Below are 17758 nucleotides of genomic sequence, written 5' to 3'. Positions count from 1 at the left end.
CCACATCAGTAAGTGACTGCCAGTCTGATATTGCATATCACGCATGGTGCACAATCACTGTCACATGGCGGGTGTCTGCAGGGTACTGTGCATATCTATCAGTATGTAAACACTTGTCAGCTTCTTGAGCAGTTGAGAGAGTCCCATCATCCTGCTCCCTCTTACTTCTGCACTGTGTGTGCTCTTGTACAGCAGATGTTAATGATGCAATGCACATCGGAATGCTGATGGCGTTCAGGACCCCCTACTAACACACTTTGGCCAGGTTTCTGCTGCAGCTTGGACTGCACTGTGATTGTTTTCCTTTTCTTGTTTGTTTAAGCAGAGAGCCCCACTTGCAGTTGTGGATTATCCACATGTATTAGCAGGTAAAGGTGGGACAGCCACTGGGCACTTTCTGAGCACTAAGCCTGCAAATAAGTAAAAGTGCAGATTAATGAACCAACAAGCAGAACGCAGGACAAATGACATACTGTACAGAAGTTAATGCATGGAATTGGGCATTTAGAAGCTGGCACAGGTAGTATCTTTCAGAACCTGTAAACATTTCAACCATGTTTGTGCTATGAAATGGAAACACTAACTGAGCCTTTAGACAGGGCTCATGGATGTACAGCAGTCTTTATCCACCATACTGAACATTTAGCCCAAGTGTTAGGAAAAAACATTGTGGCAAGATATGAGGCTGTTCTATGAACATGACCTCACTTCTGAAAGTAGCTTCTTACCTATTAGCAAAGCCATCAGCAGTTGAGATTATGTATACAGGTCATTTGCCTCTGGGCATTTATAGAAGTAACTTTGCACACCATCACAGTCCTGAACAAAACAAGTTCTTGAATAAAGCATTTGCCTTGTTCATACTTACATTAATAGTTTTGCAGTGCAGTATAGCTACAGATAGAGCAACTTTTCTGAACAAGACATTGGTTGCAGTCATATTTATGTAGGTAAGTGCACAATAGAACAGCCTGGGACACCAATAAAATGGTGTCTTTTTTATGTCTTCTATATATCTTTCAGTGTACATCAGTTAAATGTGTCAAATGGCTATTTCCATGAAATACCTTAGATTACAGCTGTTGCTGATGTGTATGCCGAGTCTGAAAGCCATGATCAAAGTTGTTTAATCTTTTGCAAGCTTTTTTTTTTGTGAATATCTTTAGTACACTTGATGCGCACTTCTAGCTAAGCAATAAATCCTGCCAGAGATATTCTTTCTTTTTTAATATAGTTTTGCTTTATTTTATTTTAATTTGTTGAATGGGTTGGTGGGCTGGTCAGTTGAACCTTTTCAGCCATTGGAAGAAATACAATACAATAAATCATAGGAAGGGAAAATATGGAAGGAATTTCATGGTGAATGATGTGTATGAGCTTACATGTATTTTGACAGATCTTCAGCACTATTTTTTATTCCTTTCTTTCATGTTTAAGTGAACTGACCCAAGTAAACTATTTTCAACCATGTTCTTAGCCACAAGCAAGGACAGCAGTCACTTGTTCCATGTACGTGTCTGAGTTCAAAACTGTTGTAGGATTATAATAGAAATGGAGAATCATTGACACAAGTCTATTATCCTCTGATGAAAAAGCTGAGAAGATGAAATAAAGTTTTTCCTTGCCCATTAGGCAGTAAAGTGTACCTATAGGGTTCCCGCTAATGAACAGAGTTATAGGATAAGATGGGTAGACTACCTCAAGAGGGGTCAACTTTGGCAAGCATAGTCATCTTGAAAGTTTTAAGGATAGTGGATCTCCTGAGCAACAGGATAGCTGTCCCAGGTTCCTGGTTCCAGAACCAAAAAGACTGAGTTTTCTAGTTTTATACAGGTGTGAGAAAGATAAAGTACTGTAGATCTGTTCTGGCTGGACTTAAGATCATAGTACATGTGCTTGCATCACAGGGAATGAGCCTTTGGAAGACAGTACTTCAAGCAACATAGCTTGAATAATAGAGTTCCAGGGGCATTATCAATCCTTTGTCTAAGAGGGAGCTAGGAAGAGATGTAGTTGTGTTCATAGACTCTGATTAACTTGCTTCCAAACTGTTGGAGGGAGCTGCAGGCTTTTTCAGAAGTGTGAAAGATGAGGAGGAGCTCAGGTTCCAGTAATAGAGTAATAGTTTGAATATCCTTTACCCTCATGACTACAGAGGATCTTACATCAGGGCAAAAAATGTGCCAGATTTGTAGTAGTTTCAATTGAGAAATGTCTGTATTCTGAATAAGCAAAAAATGCAAAACCCTTTACAGCCAAATACTTTAACCAAACTCTAAAAAAGTCTTTAACTTTTATTTATTTAATTCCACAGTAAGCACATTTGGTTTGTAAGCTATCAACTAGAGACTTATTCAGAGTCAAGTCAGAAGTCTGAAGGAATCTCATATTTTATGATATGAAAACACTTACTCTGCAATTTAAATACAAACTGAAGAATTTTCTGTGTTATGGATCCTAGACATTTTTTCTGCTCAAAGTAACACTAGTGTGTTGCATTAAGAAAGTGGCTTGATCATCCAGAACCAGATATTTATAATAAGGAACATCCTCAGTAGCGATACTGCTTGGGCCTAGAATTCCCCACTCAGATGCTATATGCTTTTACTAAGCTTATGGCCAAAGGAGAGCAGTTGGAAGTCCAGAAAGCATTAATTTTTTATCTGATATTGTCAGTTTTTCATCGTGTCCTCACATGAGTCTGGAAAAAATATTTCTAGTTTTGTATGATTTGTAGAATTGCTTAGGAAAAATAATGTTAGTCAGAATTGTATGATGTGACAAGTCCAAAACTCTGTGAATTTAATAGAACTATTCCTCATTTTTTGGCTAATTGCACAAAGCCTTCTGTTGTAAGATATAAGGTGTATGGAATTATGTAGAATAATGTAGTGACAGAATATCCTCTGTTCAAAATGAGTTGGGAATTGCTACCAGACATTTTCTCTGAAATCCTGAAAATAAGAAGGGTGCTGTTTATCTGATGCACCTAAGACTTGCTAACATATGTCTAGCAACAATGGTGATTAGCTATATCTGGCTCAGACAGTGTTGTGGAGGCTATTAGCAGGACATGGTTAGCTCCATGCACCATTCCGAAATGAATTTATGAACTGCTGCCTAACTACCCTAGTTAAAGCTTTTAACTTGCAATTATAATGCAAAATAAAAATAACTGCAGAAATAACAAAATTCAAGAAGAAGAAGTAAAGACATTGAATCAAAGAGAAAAAGTGAGCAACTTCAGCATGTGAGCAAACTCTCAGATCCTTTATTTCTGTCATTCACTTCATAAGCCTCATACATCATCTGAAGTGTTGCACCACTCAGAATGTGTCCCTTTTTGTGATGTTTTTATTGGTTATTTCAAATCTTACTTTAGTTGGGGTCTTTTGTTATGTTAACTGTGGATATGTTTATATGCCAGAATCTGTTATCCACCGTTCATATGGTCTGATGATGTCCAGATTGCTAGGCAGAACCACTTAATCTGTTTGTGCTTTTAGTAAAGGATGTGACAATTTGCAGAGTTACTAGTATTTTTTTTTTCATGAAATTGTAATGGCAAATTTGCTGGTGGCCCTGTTTTACCTCAAACTGGACCATCAGTTATGGTCTATTTTCATTGAGGGTCTTGCTTCTATTCCCTGTGAATTCTAATGTATTTGGTAACACAGTTTTTTTCTTAGCAGGAGAAAAGATTGGATGAGGAGGCAGAAGTATGATTTTAATTAAAATTAAGACTGGTTTAGTTAAATCGCTGCCCTTACTTCTGGGAAATTCAGTGTTGTGAGGACAGCTTCTGTAATACATTTTGGTATTGCAATGGCCTTGGTGTCTTGTTATATAGTTCATAGCACAATAAGAGTTGTAACAGTTTAAGTGCAAAACAGATTTTACATTCAGTAGACTACTAAAGAGATAGTGAAATAAAAATCTTTGCATTAGCTTTTTCTTGAAAAGTCAAGTTGTAATATTAATTGGTTTGTTTGTAAATACTTAAATATAATTAATATACAACATGCTGCAAACAAAAGATGAGGCAGTAGAATTCCTGATTTCGGTACCTATGGAGTAAAATGCATCACATTTGTGTTGTGATGCCATCATAATGTAACAGAAGTAGCTATAACTGGCAGAAAATACAACATTTCAAATCTGAATTTACCTAATACCTATGTACACTAAATATAAATATGCAAATATAGAAAATAATGTAATTTAACAGAAATGTTTTCTAATGACGTGTGATATGGAGTAGTCCCAGCATTAGATCCACACTAATCTCATAATCTTATGTTTATATATAGTAGAATTTGTGAAGTATACAGCAAACTGAACTATGCATCATATTAACCATAAATGCTGTCCCAGAATGATCTTTCTTTAAACATTCTTGATAGAAATTTCTCAGAAGTTCCCTTTGGGTTGCCTGCAAACTTTAGTTATTGCTTCACTGCAATGTCATACACTGAAGTCAAAAAGTAAGGCTTAGAAGCTCTTTAGCATTAAAAACTATCCAATACATGTTAGTAACTACCACTGGTTAAACCTTCAAAGATTTTTCCTCATTTCAGTGGCTGCCCTATCTGTGCCCAATCAGCATATTTATTATGTGGGGTGGGGGGTGGGGGGTTAGGAGCCAGACATCCTTAGGATAGGCGAAAGTCCTAAGACCCTATCATTCTTGCCAAGGAAACCTGATCAGCTCATCCATTTCCACAGTGTTAAGAGATGGTGTTAGAGAGTAGGCTATGCTGCAGGTTCTATGTAGTGGCCTCCTCTCCCTTTCATCCCCTTCCACTAGGCAGCTCACTAACTTGTGATAGCTGCCTGTCTAGGACAGAGGCATGCATGCTCCAATGCGGACTTCCCCATCTCAGATGAGCACATGTTCTGCTGGCTGTGTGATCATCCGCTCTCTGGTACGAGGTCAGTAATGTGTCAGCCACTCAAGCCAATCCTCCCTCACATGACCCCTCAAGCACCTGTACTGCTAACAGATTGTCTGGGTAGTAGTCCTCTCAAGCACCTGTGCTGCTAATCAAACCTGGATTGTCTGGGCTGTGGTCAGGGCTTCTTCCCTCTGCAAACATTCAGAGATTTTGAAGAAAACAAATTATGTAGTTTAGGCTGCTTTTTTAAATACAATGCAAGTGTACAACTAACTGACAGATTTTATTTATGTGTTTAATTTTTTTAATAAATTTAAAAAAAATGCATCCCCAACTGTGTTATAACTTCTTGATATTATAATGCCAGGTTGATCAATATTCTCCACAACATGCTTCTCTTCCCACGTTCTCTTGGGTCTGTATTAGAACATCGAAGTTTCAAAACTTTGAATGTTCTAATATCGACCTCTATTCAGCGAAAGCTGAAAATATCAAAGCAACAGAAAACCAAATTTTTTCCTAGGGAAAGAAATCAGTTGTCCGTTTCTGTTACTTCGGTATTTTCAGCTCTGTGGTGGAAAGTTATGGGTCAGGTTCAAGTACGTTTGTGATTGAGTGCGGGTTAGGTTAGTTAGGGTTAGGGTGTGGGTTAGGTATGTGTGCGATTGTGTGGACGTGAGGGTTAGGCAGGTTAGGTGAGTTAGGGGTAGGGTGCGGGTTAGGTATGTGTGCGATTGTGTGGACGTGAGGGTTAGGGTGGGTTAGGTGAGTTAGGGTTAGGGCACGGGTCAGGTGAGTGTGCGATAGTGACGGACCTTAGGGTTAGGATTTGGGTTAAGGTAAGTGGATAGTTAGTGGTGTGTGTATTGTTTAGTGTAGGGTTAGGTGTAAGATTTTAGGTGTATGTGTGTGGATTACTATTTGTTTGGTGTGCTTGTGTTGTGTGTATGTGTTTTGGAACAGCAACTTTTTTCCCTAGGAAAAAATTTGCTGTTCTGTATGTTTGATGTTTTCAGCTTTCGCTGAATAGGGGTCGATATTAGAACATTCGAAGTTTTGAAACGTCAGTGTTCTAATATAGACCCTTTCTCTTAGCTCCATAAGTAGCACAACTGTTGTCATTTTGGTAAATGAAAAATATTACTGACTTTGCACTTATAGCTTCAATAGGAGCACAATTGACTAATCAACTCTTTAACAAATATTCAATACTATGTCTTCTGAAATAGAAATATATCCAAACTAGTAGACAATTTGTTGTCTTGTGGTATTAGCATTATGTATGAGTGTGAGAGATCGCAATTTGTGTTTTCAAAACAAAGAATAGATACAATTATTTCCTGCAAACATTGATTCAAGATTTTCTGCCTCTTTATTTTGAACTTCAAGACAAAATTTTCATTTACATAGCAGGATAACCTAAATTATTGTCTTTGTTTTATAGCTTCACATCATTGTAACTCCATCAGTTGTCAAAGTACATGTGGACTGCACTGAAGTTGCAGAGAAGCCAATCAAAGAAGCTGGAAATATCACTACAGATGGATTTGAAGTGTTTGGAAAGCTTGTCAAAGACAAAAACAAATCATCAAGTGTAAGTGTGGAATGTAGCAGTTAACTTTTTCAAATCTCTACTAGTTATTTTAGGCGGCATCACTTTTAAAAAAAATGTTTTTGTTGATGCATGTTTTTGTTTAGCATCCTTAAAAGAGTATGTTGTTCATCATTAAGTAGTGTCTAAATTAATTTAAATCTACTTTCACGATTCATTTGTTCCATTTCTAGAAATACTATATACAGCCAATTTCCAGTTTTCACATCTATACATTTTGTTTTCTAATTACTTTTTCTTTAAGTCTAGATGTGGATTTTTCCCATTTGTTAACCCACATAATTTAAGCAAGATTTTATTGGTTATTCATACTCTTTCTTAGTTGCTTACAGCAAAGTACAAGCAATTTTTCTAAAGTTTTTCAATAAATAATGTCAAACGTGATTGTGACAGCAGAAATCATGGCCTACTCAACAGCATACATTATTATAGCATATTTTCCTTTTCCAAGCCAGATTAATATTGAGGTAGTGGCCTGTGTAACAGAAATCATTTGAGTTACTCTTTTTGATGCAACTACTTGCAATGTTATAAACTGAGCTGAGGAGTCTTAAAATCCAAACTGATTAGGTCTGATTTAACAAAACTCATCACTTAATTACCTTCTAAATTATATTTTTATATTTTTCTGAGAATGTGCAGAAATACAGTGATGAAAGTTGTATCAGACTTAGGATAAGCATTATATACACTGACAAGGCGTATTATATACTGTAGCATAACTGAAGTACTCTTAATATACTGCCTTTCCTCTATGAATGTACAAACTTATGTAGAGCATTACTGTTCGGTACATACTACTATACAGATAACAATGTTAGTGTCCCCTACATCACCTAGTTCTGTGGTGAATACACTCTGTTAATTGTTAGTACTTGTAGTCGGCATCCATATTTTTGTAATCGGCATTTATGTAGCTGCAGAATGGAACCATTGTGTTTACAGTTCTATATAGTGACTAGAGAGTAGATCAATTGTACAGCCAAGAGATCTTTCATTGGGTGCCATAGTATACTGACTTAGTCTCTAACATCTCTACAAGTTATCATAGGAAGCATATGAGATTTAGATTCATGGGACACTTCTTAGACTGCTTTCTCAGGCAGTATTCCTATATAAATCATTCTCTTGCCCCACTGTCTTACAGAATAGTTTAACAACCTAAAGATTAGTGTAGCTGTATGTAGAAGTCAGTATCACGAGGATAGACACTTCACTAACCCACATACTAGTCACATTTTAGCACTCCACAATGTCAAGTTGAAGTTTATGATTAGTGACAGGAACAAATTTAAGGGTACCACTTTGAATAAAGAATGACAGTAGGCTTGATAAAAGTTTAAATTGCAACAGCTTGGGCTTCTGAGAAAGAAGGAAGTTATCATAATATTCAAATTGTCTCAAGTATGAAGGCAATTTCCTGTCATAAAAGTACGAAGACTGAAGTTAGTGTTCTCTTCTGAGAAACTAAGACCCACACACTATATTCCCACAGAAAATTATCATCTTCCAAAGTGTGTCACATCACATTTGCAGTGACAAGATGTCATTCAGGTTTTCTACAACTGGCTAGTAATATGCTTTGTGATTTCTGACCCATGGATGGGACATTTTGGAATTTATTTATTTTTTCTGTTCCTGATATTTTGGTTTTATGTAGTTGTTAAAATAATTTTAGGGCAATCTGCAGCATTTTAATTACTGATTAAACTGCTTTGCATATGCATAGACATATAAAACTAATTTTAAACTGTTTAATTTCAAGTCAGATCTCTTAAAATTACCTAAAATTATTTTTAATGTATAAGAAAAAATTACAGTTTAATAAAGTATATTTTGATTTACAGTTCCAGATCCAGATGTTTGACATTATATGCAGTTTAGGATGGGCCAGTAAGGACAAGTGCTGTGAACTCCCTGCCCTGGTAAGTCCAATCAAAACTGTGTTCCTTTTTAACATTAAGATAGTTTAGGAAATGGAAACACGATTCTTTATGTGTTCAAACTATTTCCACTGTGTTAATATACCAGTGATACATGACTGAATGACATAAAATCAACTATTCCTGATTTAAAACTCACTAATTATATGTACTGTACCAGTATGACATTTATTACAGAAGCTCACTAGCCAAATTGTTTTCACATGTTCCACATCCTGAATTCTTCATTCTGCTTTAGAATTTAAAGGGCTGGATGTCTACAGTTTCAGTATTATAGTTTTACCATGCTACCACTTGGCAGGTACACTCCATAGCAAATGACAGTTTAATGACTGAATATATGTATTCTTAGAAAAATAAAAGTCAACTAGAAAACATTTCATTTATATGAACATTTCTTTCCAAATTGTTACTGTTTGTATAAAATAAAACAGTTGTCCCCCTTAGAACAATCATGTATCCTGCTTCCAGATTAGCTTCTTTAGAGACTTCATAAATGCAAATTTAAGAAGAGTATTAGCGTACTCGGGATATATTAATAAGAAAGGGAACTATGGTTTCAAGCCTCAATGAAAAATAAGTATTTTGTCTTATTCATTGAAAGCTGTAAAATCTATCTTCAAAGATGCATTCCAGTATATGTTTTTGTATTCATACTGTTTTACTGTTTGAAAACTTTCAGAGAGATGAAGCTAAGTGCCCAGCTCTTCCTCATGCTTGTACGTGTGCACAAGACAGTATTGGACCACCAGGGCCTCCTGGTCCCCCAGTAAGGAATTGTTTTTATCTTTAAAGCTTTTCTACTCATGTAATGATAAATGGGATTATACTATTCCCTCAGGGGAACAGAAAATGAATCTACCATATCAGTGAGTTAAAAAACAGCAGCACACTGGTGTAAAACAGAAAAACATACCTGGGTAGGAATGTCTTTCTGTAAGATGTATAACTTGGCCTCTGAGACAATGTCAGTAGTTATTATTTTTATCAAAGCATGCAAGTAGGCACGGCAATGAATTTGGAAGCAAAGCAGTCCCAAAAACTGCATAGCTTAGCTAAATGCACAGTGGAAACCACTTAAATAAAATTAGCAAGAGCTGTTATTTTTAATGCTCTTAAATTAAAATGGGACTCCATACACTACTTTTTGTATTCCTATGGTGAGAGTAAAGATGCAAGGTCAGGTTATGTAGCTAAGTAATGTTCAGGTAGTTGACATTCGTAACAATGATACCAGGACTGCTGCATGATTTAGCATTTGCAAAACTGGCCACTGTTGTATAGAATGGCAATTACAAGATATATATTTTGTTTAAGATGGATATCTGACAGGGTGTTTTTATTGCTTTACTCTTTCCATGGGACATCCTTCATTGTGAAATCAAAAAAATGTGCATTTACCAATAATTTTTTATTAAGTGATGAAACTTCACAGGGCAGAAGTATCTTAAATGAAAGTGTGTGTCAGTGCATTCAGTTGTTTTTTTTTTCTTTTCTTAACTGAGAAAATAAATGCTGTTCATTCATTGTGTTTTTATTCACTCTACAGGGTGGTCCTGGTAGTAAAGGCAACAGAGGTGAACGTGGTGATTTGGGACCACCTGTAAGTATTGCACTATTATTGCTGCATGGCATTCCTATATGATTAATCTGACAGATGTCAGTAACACTGCTATTTTAACACCTGTCTAGAAATATAATGGGCTTATAATAGTAAAGTCTCTTTACATCAACCTCCTTACCTAAACTGAAATAAATTAGCTTTCATTTTGTGTAATAGGATATTGCATAAAATTATCCTGTCAGGATATCAAAATAACACGGAGAACTTCACAATAGGTTCTGATATTATAATTAAAACATCTCTGCTGTTTCAGTCAAATGATTCATTGATTCATTATCCAGATCATAACTACCCAGTCAAATATAAATTGTCATACTGCTTGTTTTATACTTGTCCCCCCCTTGGTATATGCTTGGATAAATAAATCCTATTCTGTATAGGTGTATGCCCACAACTCCACCTGACTGCAAATGTCTTCCTACCTGACTGTTATGCAACCATGGTGCATATTTAAGTATCCCAAGTAATTCCCTTCTATTTGAGTGGCTTAAAAACAAATTTATAAGTTATTCAGTAACAGGAATGAGATGTGTTGAATTAAATGCTGATCAATGTTAACAGGCCAAATCATAACAAAGAACAGCACAGTAAAGACAATGAAAGGATGTATACCATGCATACCAATAACAAAAGTACAGTCATATTTAAGGAGATCACATCACAGTTGCTACAGCGCCTTGCACAGGTATACACCATACAGATAGAAGATTTTTTTTTAATTATAAAGTTGCCAAAGAAGTTCAAAGACAGCTATTATTTTCAGTTTTGTAGATATTGCACAAGCACAACATTGAAACAACTCTGAGTACAAATGCTTGGGGAACCTTCTACAGCTTAGCAAACATGGTAGTGTGTTACTTTGGACAGATCTGTAAACTTGCCTCAAGTTGGACTAAGAGCACTTCATAAGACAGATGTAGCCTTATAGCTAGTTTGAAAATTAACACAATTCACCACCATCTTGTACATTGTGTTAAAACACTTGCCTTTCAGTTGCTGAGGGAAGAACAGTTAAGGGTGGCAATGAATGTGCCCTTGTGTTATGCCAAAGTGATATTGTAAAAAAAAAATTGCCAAGTTGATGTATTTTCTATGGGGCTGTCGAGGGGGGGCATCAATGCAGAATATGAGTAGTTTAAGAGTAATTAACTTTGCTCAGCATGCCCCCAAAATAAATAAGCACTGTGATGTAGACTGACATCTGGCTGTATAAAATAGGGAGTGGTTATATTTAATAATTCACTGACCGAGAGGAGCTGCAGGGTTACTGGGACATTCTTACTACCTACTTCATAAAATTATGCATTCAAGTTTCTAGGCTAAACCATTTCAGTTATATCAGTTTTTATGTTATGCCACAATTTCCTGCCCTTAATGATACACAAGTCTTATAAAGGGATGACTACATATAAAAGTAAATCAAACATATCATAAGGGAAGAAACAAATGTGCCTCTTTTGACTAAAACTAGTATTTGTATTTATTTACATATTTGTTAGCTGGTAAGTGATCCATTATGGACCCTTTCAGTCCCCCAGAACGGCAAAGGTAAAACAAATATGTGCAGATAGTTTGCTGTAGCAAACTAATCAGCATGCTTCTGGAAGAAGTGAGACCACCCCTCCAAAAAAAGGCTCATACAAAGGGTGAACATACATACTGTGCACTGAGAGTACATTAATCTTTAACTCCAGAACTTTAGATGATGTATTTGTGGGGCAGAAGCCTTAACATCTGAGTCACTTTGCTCCCTGCAGTTAACAACTACCAATTACAAGGAAGAGTACTTGTTTCATTAACGCCATTTCTGAATATGAATTTGGAAACCTTTATCTTTTGCTAAGTGAAAGCAAAATTTTGACAAGTGACATTGAAAAGGCTGACTACAAAATGATTCATAAAATAATTCTTGGCAATTATATTACAATTCAAAATTAAAAAATAGGAATGTTTCCTTACAAAAATTAGTTTTGGACAATTCAGTATTATGTCATGGAGTTCTATGCCATGCAGTTCTGTTAGGAGAGAGTTTTTCATGGCAGCAAAGGCTATGATCACAGGCAGATATCATGCCACTAACATTCTTCATCTTAGCTGTGGACAATGACAAATACAAAGCAAGCCACTGCATGGTTTTGAGTGTCCCTACGTTTGCCGTATTACAGTTCTGCAAACATAATTTCAGTGAACACAAAATTAGATATTGGCAAAATTACTGTGAATTTAAATGCTGTAGTGCTCCAGTGAACACCACAGTTTATGTATAAAGTTCTGGCCTCTGTAAAAGTGTCTGGTTAATCTTAACAACAGAAGCAGTACTGTGCCACACATATGTATAGGGGTTTTAAGGGGGAGGGAGAGAGAGAGACACCTGACAGAAAGCCACAAGTACACTATCACAGGAAGTGGCATTATAGCAGGGATCATACCTCTCAACCTCTTAAAGCAAGAAATCTGAACAAAGCCATAAGTAGAAGTGGGACAAAGGCAAAAAGATAAGGACAAATTTTAAATATTGCTCTTACAAACTTAGAAAGTTGCTAGATTGACAGGTTTTGCAATAGCGTGAATTTTCTGAAGGGTATGAAGTCTGAAACTCAAATGTCTGTCATTACTTTCTAGCTTTAGTCTTTAATGATTTGCCACTAATTTGCTAGAAAACCACAATTTTATGAAAACAGAACAAAAATATGTGGTAAAAATGTGGACACTGTAAAAATCTGTACAGCTGAGAGATATGGCAGGGACTAATGCTGAGGCCACATGCTTCCAGAAATCCTATGTTTGCTTGTACATTACCCTTGTGATAGCTGTTTGATATTCTTCAGAACACAACTGCTTTGAACTCTTAAGGCCTAAAACACTGCACTGCATGTATACTTTGCTTTATGTACGTTTCTTCTCAGAAGGCTGTGCTGCAGATATGCAAAGCTTTCTGTGCATAAAATGCTTATTAGTATAGCACATTGCCAGGACATAGTATATGATAATTAATTAAGGATAACTATTGACAGAAATTAATTTTCAGATCCTGAGAGTTACTGTCCCAACAACATACAATAAACATTCCATATGTTAAGCATATAGTAAAATATGTGTTATTATGTAAAGTAAAATAGATGTTTACTAATTATAGCTATTCTGTGATGCACATGCATAGTATAATTATATATAACTACTTCCAAGCAAAAAAAGTCTTTGCGGTAAGAGTGTTTTGCAAGTGCATTTTATATTTCTAAAGAAGAAATGACATAGCTTGTCATGGCCCCATACTACCCCAGCTATGAAATAACTGTTGAATGTTTTTGACGGTGAGATTAGCTCACTTAATGAAATAAGATAGACATGGGAATGCTGAGTGCTAATTTGTTTTAGCTGTGAATGATTCAGTACATTAAGAAAGAAAACCCTTGAAAATTGCAGGCGTTAGATGAAATAAGAGAAATTATTACTCCAGCGGTGTGGTTACATTATACTTTGCATTCATTTTACTAAAATGAAAAAAACAAACAGTGAATGACTAGCTTCACTGTGAATTAAAAACATATATTGCCCAGAGTAGTATGAATTATGCTGGAAGTGTAATTATGTACTGCATCCATCACTCATGCCTATGTTCAAAGCAAAGACTAGGGGAATATTCACTAGCAAAGAATTACAGCTAGAGCTGTATGTGATTACAAGGAGACACTAAAATGAAAAATGTAAATATTTTCTCTTAAAGTTAAATGGTAGTAGTTGTAATTGCTATGAGATGAACATGATCTAAGATGTGTAAGTCATTGACCATCAAATGCTTATCTAAACCCATCTCCACAAATATCATAGGTTCATAGGAGGTTACTAAGCTAGTGGCCCTCGAGTCTTTACAAGCCTAGCCATGTTAACCCAAATATCCCCATTTGTTCTTTTTGGGTAGTTTGCAGAATGAATTTATGAACAGAGTGGGTCTGTGATCAACATGGGCTACCCGGTCCATGAGGAACATGGGTGCCACCCCAGGGATATCACATTCCGTGTTTTGCAGTCATGACATTTGCATTGCTGTACTGTTGCATCCATGGTCCCTCCAAGTGAAAAAAAATCTGTTTAGGGGTCACATATCTTCCATGCAGGCAGAGCATAAAAGAGTCATCTATGTCTTCCTCAGCAGCATCTTCACTGTTTAGCTGATGCCCAATTGTAGGGTGTAGTGTAGCCAGGAATGGTCAGCAGTGAATCATTCTAAACATATGTGGCCTGCATCTATGTATTTATATCACTACCCACATTCTGATCCTCACTAAGAAATAGGTGTCACATTGCACTCCTGATTCTGTTGTTGGGGATGATGTATATGCTGTGCTTAACCTGGCTTATTTCTCCTGGAGAAGGAGAATAGATGACTGATGTATATTTATTTATTTATCCTTTATTGACAAGGTTAGTCTGATTTTAGCTAGTGGCCTCTTTTCAGGGATGACTTGAGGTGGTATATTTTATACTATTAATGGATTTTTGGTCCGGGCAGTGCAGGAAATTACCCTTCTCTTTTTGATAAGTGACGTGGGATCTTTTGCATCCACCTCAGTTGCCACCAACTCAAGCAGATAGGATGTCGGTTTAATATCTCATCCAAAGGATCACGCATTCAGGAATGCAGCACTCTCCTCATACTACACTGCATTATCAGCAGTCCAGCTAGCTGATCTGTGAATAGAACCCACAACCTGCTTAACCAAAGATGAGTTTTCTGCCAGTTACTCTACTGACGCTGCCATTCTAAACATTCACCTTGTGACATGCATAAATGAGCAGTATTACACCTATAACATTTACTCCTGAATGCTAAGGTTCAGTGGGGATAAATGTCCCCTAGTATTTGTGCCATTTGCTCCTTATCATCAGACACCCATAATGGGTACAGTGCTACACTGGAACTGCTAGCCTCATATACCCTGGAAACAAATCACTGACTTTTCAAAATCATCAGTGTTGATTGCTAGTTTTGCTATGTAACTTGACTCATTTGGTTTCACTCAACTACCATTGTTGCCACGATACTTATTGTGAGTTTACACTAGCCTTCCTTTCTAGACCATATTCTCATAAACATGCCACATATGGTCGCTGATGTTTCAGTCCTTTCTATTGTCTTCATTTACTACAACCCACTCAGATTCACATAGTGTGCTACTGCCCTAAAGCCATTTGGATGCTAGTGTGTGCCACTGCCTTATATTGTATACAAAATCCTCATCTGTGCAATATGTCTTCACTGCTGCTGAGATCTTCTGCACAGTATAATTATGACTGATGGTCTCCTTCTCTTAGATGCCATCTTAAGTATCCTTTTGAGTACATCTACTCATATTTTTATTCACAAAAATAGGCAGATCTGCATTTATCCTTTGAATTAATTTAAAGAGCTGAATAACAAAATAAATGCATTGGCTATCACTGAACTTATCACTAATGACCAAATAATAAATGCATTGGCTATCACTGAACTTATCACTAATGACCAAATAAACGTAATGGGCAACCACTCTCTGACATGGTGTCCTATCATGAGACTTCATAAGTAACACAGCATGATAGGAGGAGATGTGATCTAAGCTTCATAAGGTATATATTAGACCTCATTTCTCTAGAACGTCTGAGTAGCACATGGCATGCAAATTATTGCAGCTAGTTTGTTAGCTCATTAGCCTTAAAAGCTATATGCTTCACATTTTGCAGAAATCACAGTGATATATCTCTTCAACAAAATCAATGCAGGTTACTGCTACTGCTTCTATGATGTCCACAAGACCGTACCCCAGTACTGTAAAGAGGTATTTGCTATGATCACTGCTGATGGACGAAGCATTATTACTATACTGTAAAAAAACAAAATCATCTTTCCTGTTCTCTTAATATGACATCCTGCTTCTCACCTCACATGCAATTATGAAAACTTTAAACACAGCTTTCCCCAGCCTCTTGTAGTCCAACTCTTCTTTCCACAAATTGGTTAGAAGAACTCGAACATGAACATGTCACATGAAAAATGGACAGAAAACTATTACTGTAGATATAATGCACAGTGAATGGTAAGCATGCACAGAAACAAGTTTTAAAATTCAAAAAGAGGCTAGAAAAACATCTCTAGTGAGAGAATACGAAGAATAAGAACAGGAAGCTTTGGAGGCCAGTCAGTTCTTCTCTGACAATTACTTCATGCTTTCTCTGTTGATGTTTTCATGTCACATGTTCAAGAATCACACTGCATGTTACTCATTAGAGAAGCTGCCCTGTGTACAGTTGAATAGGTTTATATGCTATAACTGTTACATGCAGCATCCAAAAACATATCCCTTTTTGGGTTAGTGTGTTCTGGCATCTTACAAACATAAATGCCATATGAAAAAATCATGTGTCTACAGGGTCCAGATGAGTGCATATTTAACATGTTATGCAGCAATCTACCCATTCCCTTTTCTGCTCTTCTCAAAAATTTTCATTCACTTGCCCCACCCTTCTATCCTTAATACTTGTGTGATGAGCCCTCTTTACCCGGGACAGTAACTAAGGAGTCTCAATCCTAACCACTGTTTCCGGTAATGGAATGTTACTAAAAGCAGGGATAAACATACACAATTTCCCCTAAGAGTACAGTGATCAGGTTACAAAACCTGGGGCTAGACTATATGCTTCACTCCAGGTCCCCAAATGAGTCTCCACACTAACCACTGCAGAACACTGTGTCCCAGTTCTAGGTATCTGACACACTCACTCTTAAATGTCTGATATTCACATATATACACACTCTTGGGAAAGACTGACACAGATTTACCTGCTGTGTTTCTTTGCCCAAATCACAAAGTAATGGCTGACACCAGTCAAATACTACAATACCCTTCAAAAGGGGTGTTATATTAGCTAAAATGGATATTGATATCCCAAGCAGTAAGACTTTTCAGAGTGGCTCTTTTGTTATAACAATAAGCATAAGTACTCTTAAGTTATTAAAAATATTAACTAAACCAGCCAAAATGAGAGGTAGTAAAACATTTAATAATAAATAAAAGGATAATAATAAATAAAAGGATTTAAAACGTAAATACTGAATAACTGATTCCAACAGACAACAGAGTTTCTCACACAGGAAATATGAAAACATCACTGTAGGATAGATTTCACACTGATTTTAGAAAACCTCTAACTAACTAGCTTTAGTTCCCTGACTATCTGAAGATTAACCATCCCTATATAATGTAAGTAACTCAGCAAGGCAAAATTATATTCTTACTTCTGCAAGGTAAGATGAGAAATTATGTAAACACTCCAGGCTTTTGTCTTTCCTCAGCAACAGGAACAACTACTCCGGAAATAACTGAATAGCTCTGGAAACAATTGAACTAGTACTACACAACTGCTACAAATTGACTCATAATCTGTTTTTATAGCAGATTTTTTAAAAAAGTAATAGGAAGCTGCTATGAGAATTCTACTATTTTATATCAGACTTTGAAAAGTAAACAAACAGCTGCAGTGAATATTCTATTCTCCCAGCTCTGGCACACAATCCCATCACATCTAGGTCAGCTGACCCTGGCACAACATACAATCAGAGTTCTCTTTACAAAGAACATGTACATTTGGTCAGCTGGAAAAACACTGTCCGACATTCAAATGTCTTGCATAAATATGAGTGATAATC

General features: G+C 36.4%; 1 protein-coding gene across 3 annotated transcripts in view; it reads left to right on the top strand.

Moving 5' to 3' along the window:
• Positions 1–17758, top strand: part of COL12A1 (collagen type XII alpha 1 chain) — a 589904-nt gene that overhangs the window by 490961 nt on the left and 81185 nt on the right. For all 3 annotated transcript variants that reach the window (XM_044063907.1, XM_044063925.1, XM_044063915.1), the window contains 4 exons: positions 6340–6489; positions 8355–8432; positions 9133–9219; positions 10000–10053. In XM_044063907.1, the coding sequence (XP_043919842.1) occupies positions 6340–6489; positions 8355–8432; positions 9133–9219; positions 10000–10053 (369 nt within the window). The remainder of the gene's footprint in view (positions 1–6339; positions 6490–8354; positions 8433–9132; positions 9220–9999; positions 10054–17758) is intronic.

This window comes from Protopterus annectens, chromosome 1.part0 (genome assembly GCF_019279795.1).
Source record: "Protopterus annectens isolate FY-2018-M chromosome 1.part0, PAN1.0, whole genome shotgun sequence".
NCBI lineage: Eukaryota > Metazoa > Chordata > Ceratodontiformes > Protopteridae > Protopterus > Protopterus annectens.
The sequence above is the reverse complement of the archived record's forward strand: the minus strand, read 5'-3'. Positions and strand labels throughout refer to the sequence as shown.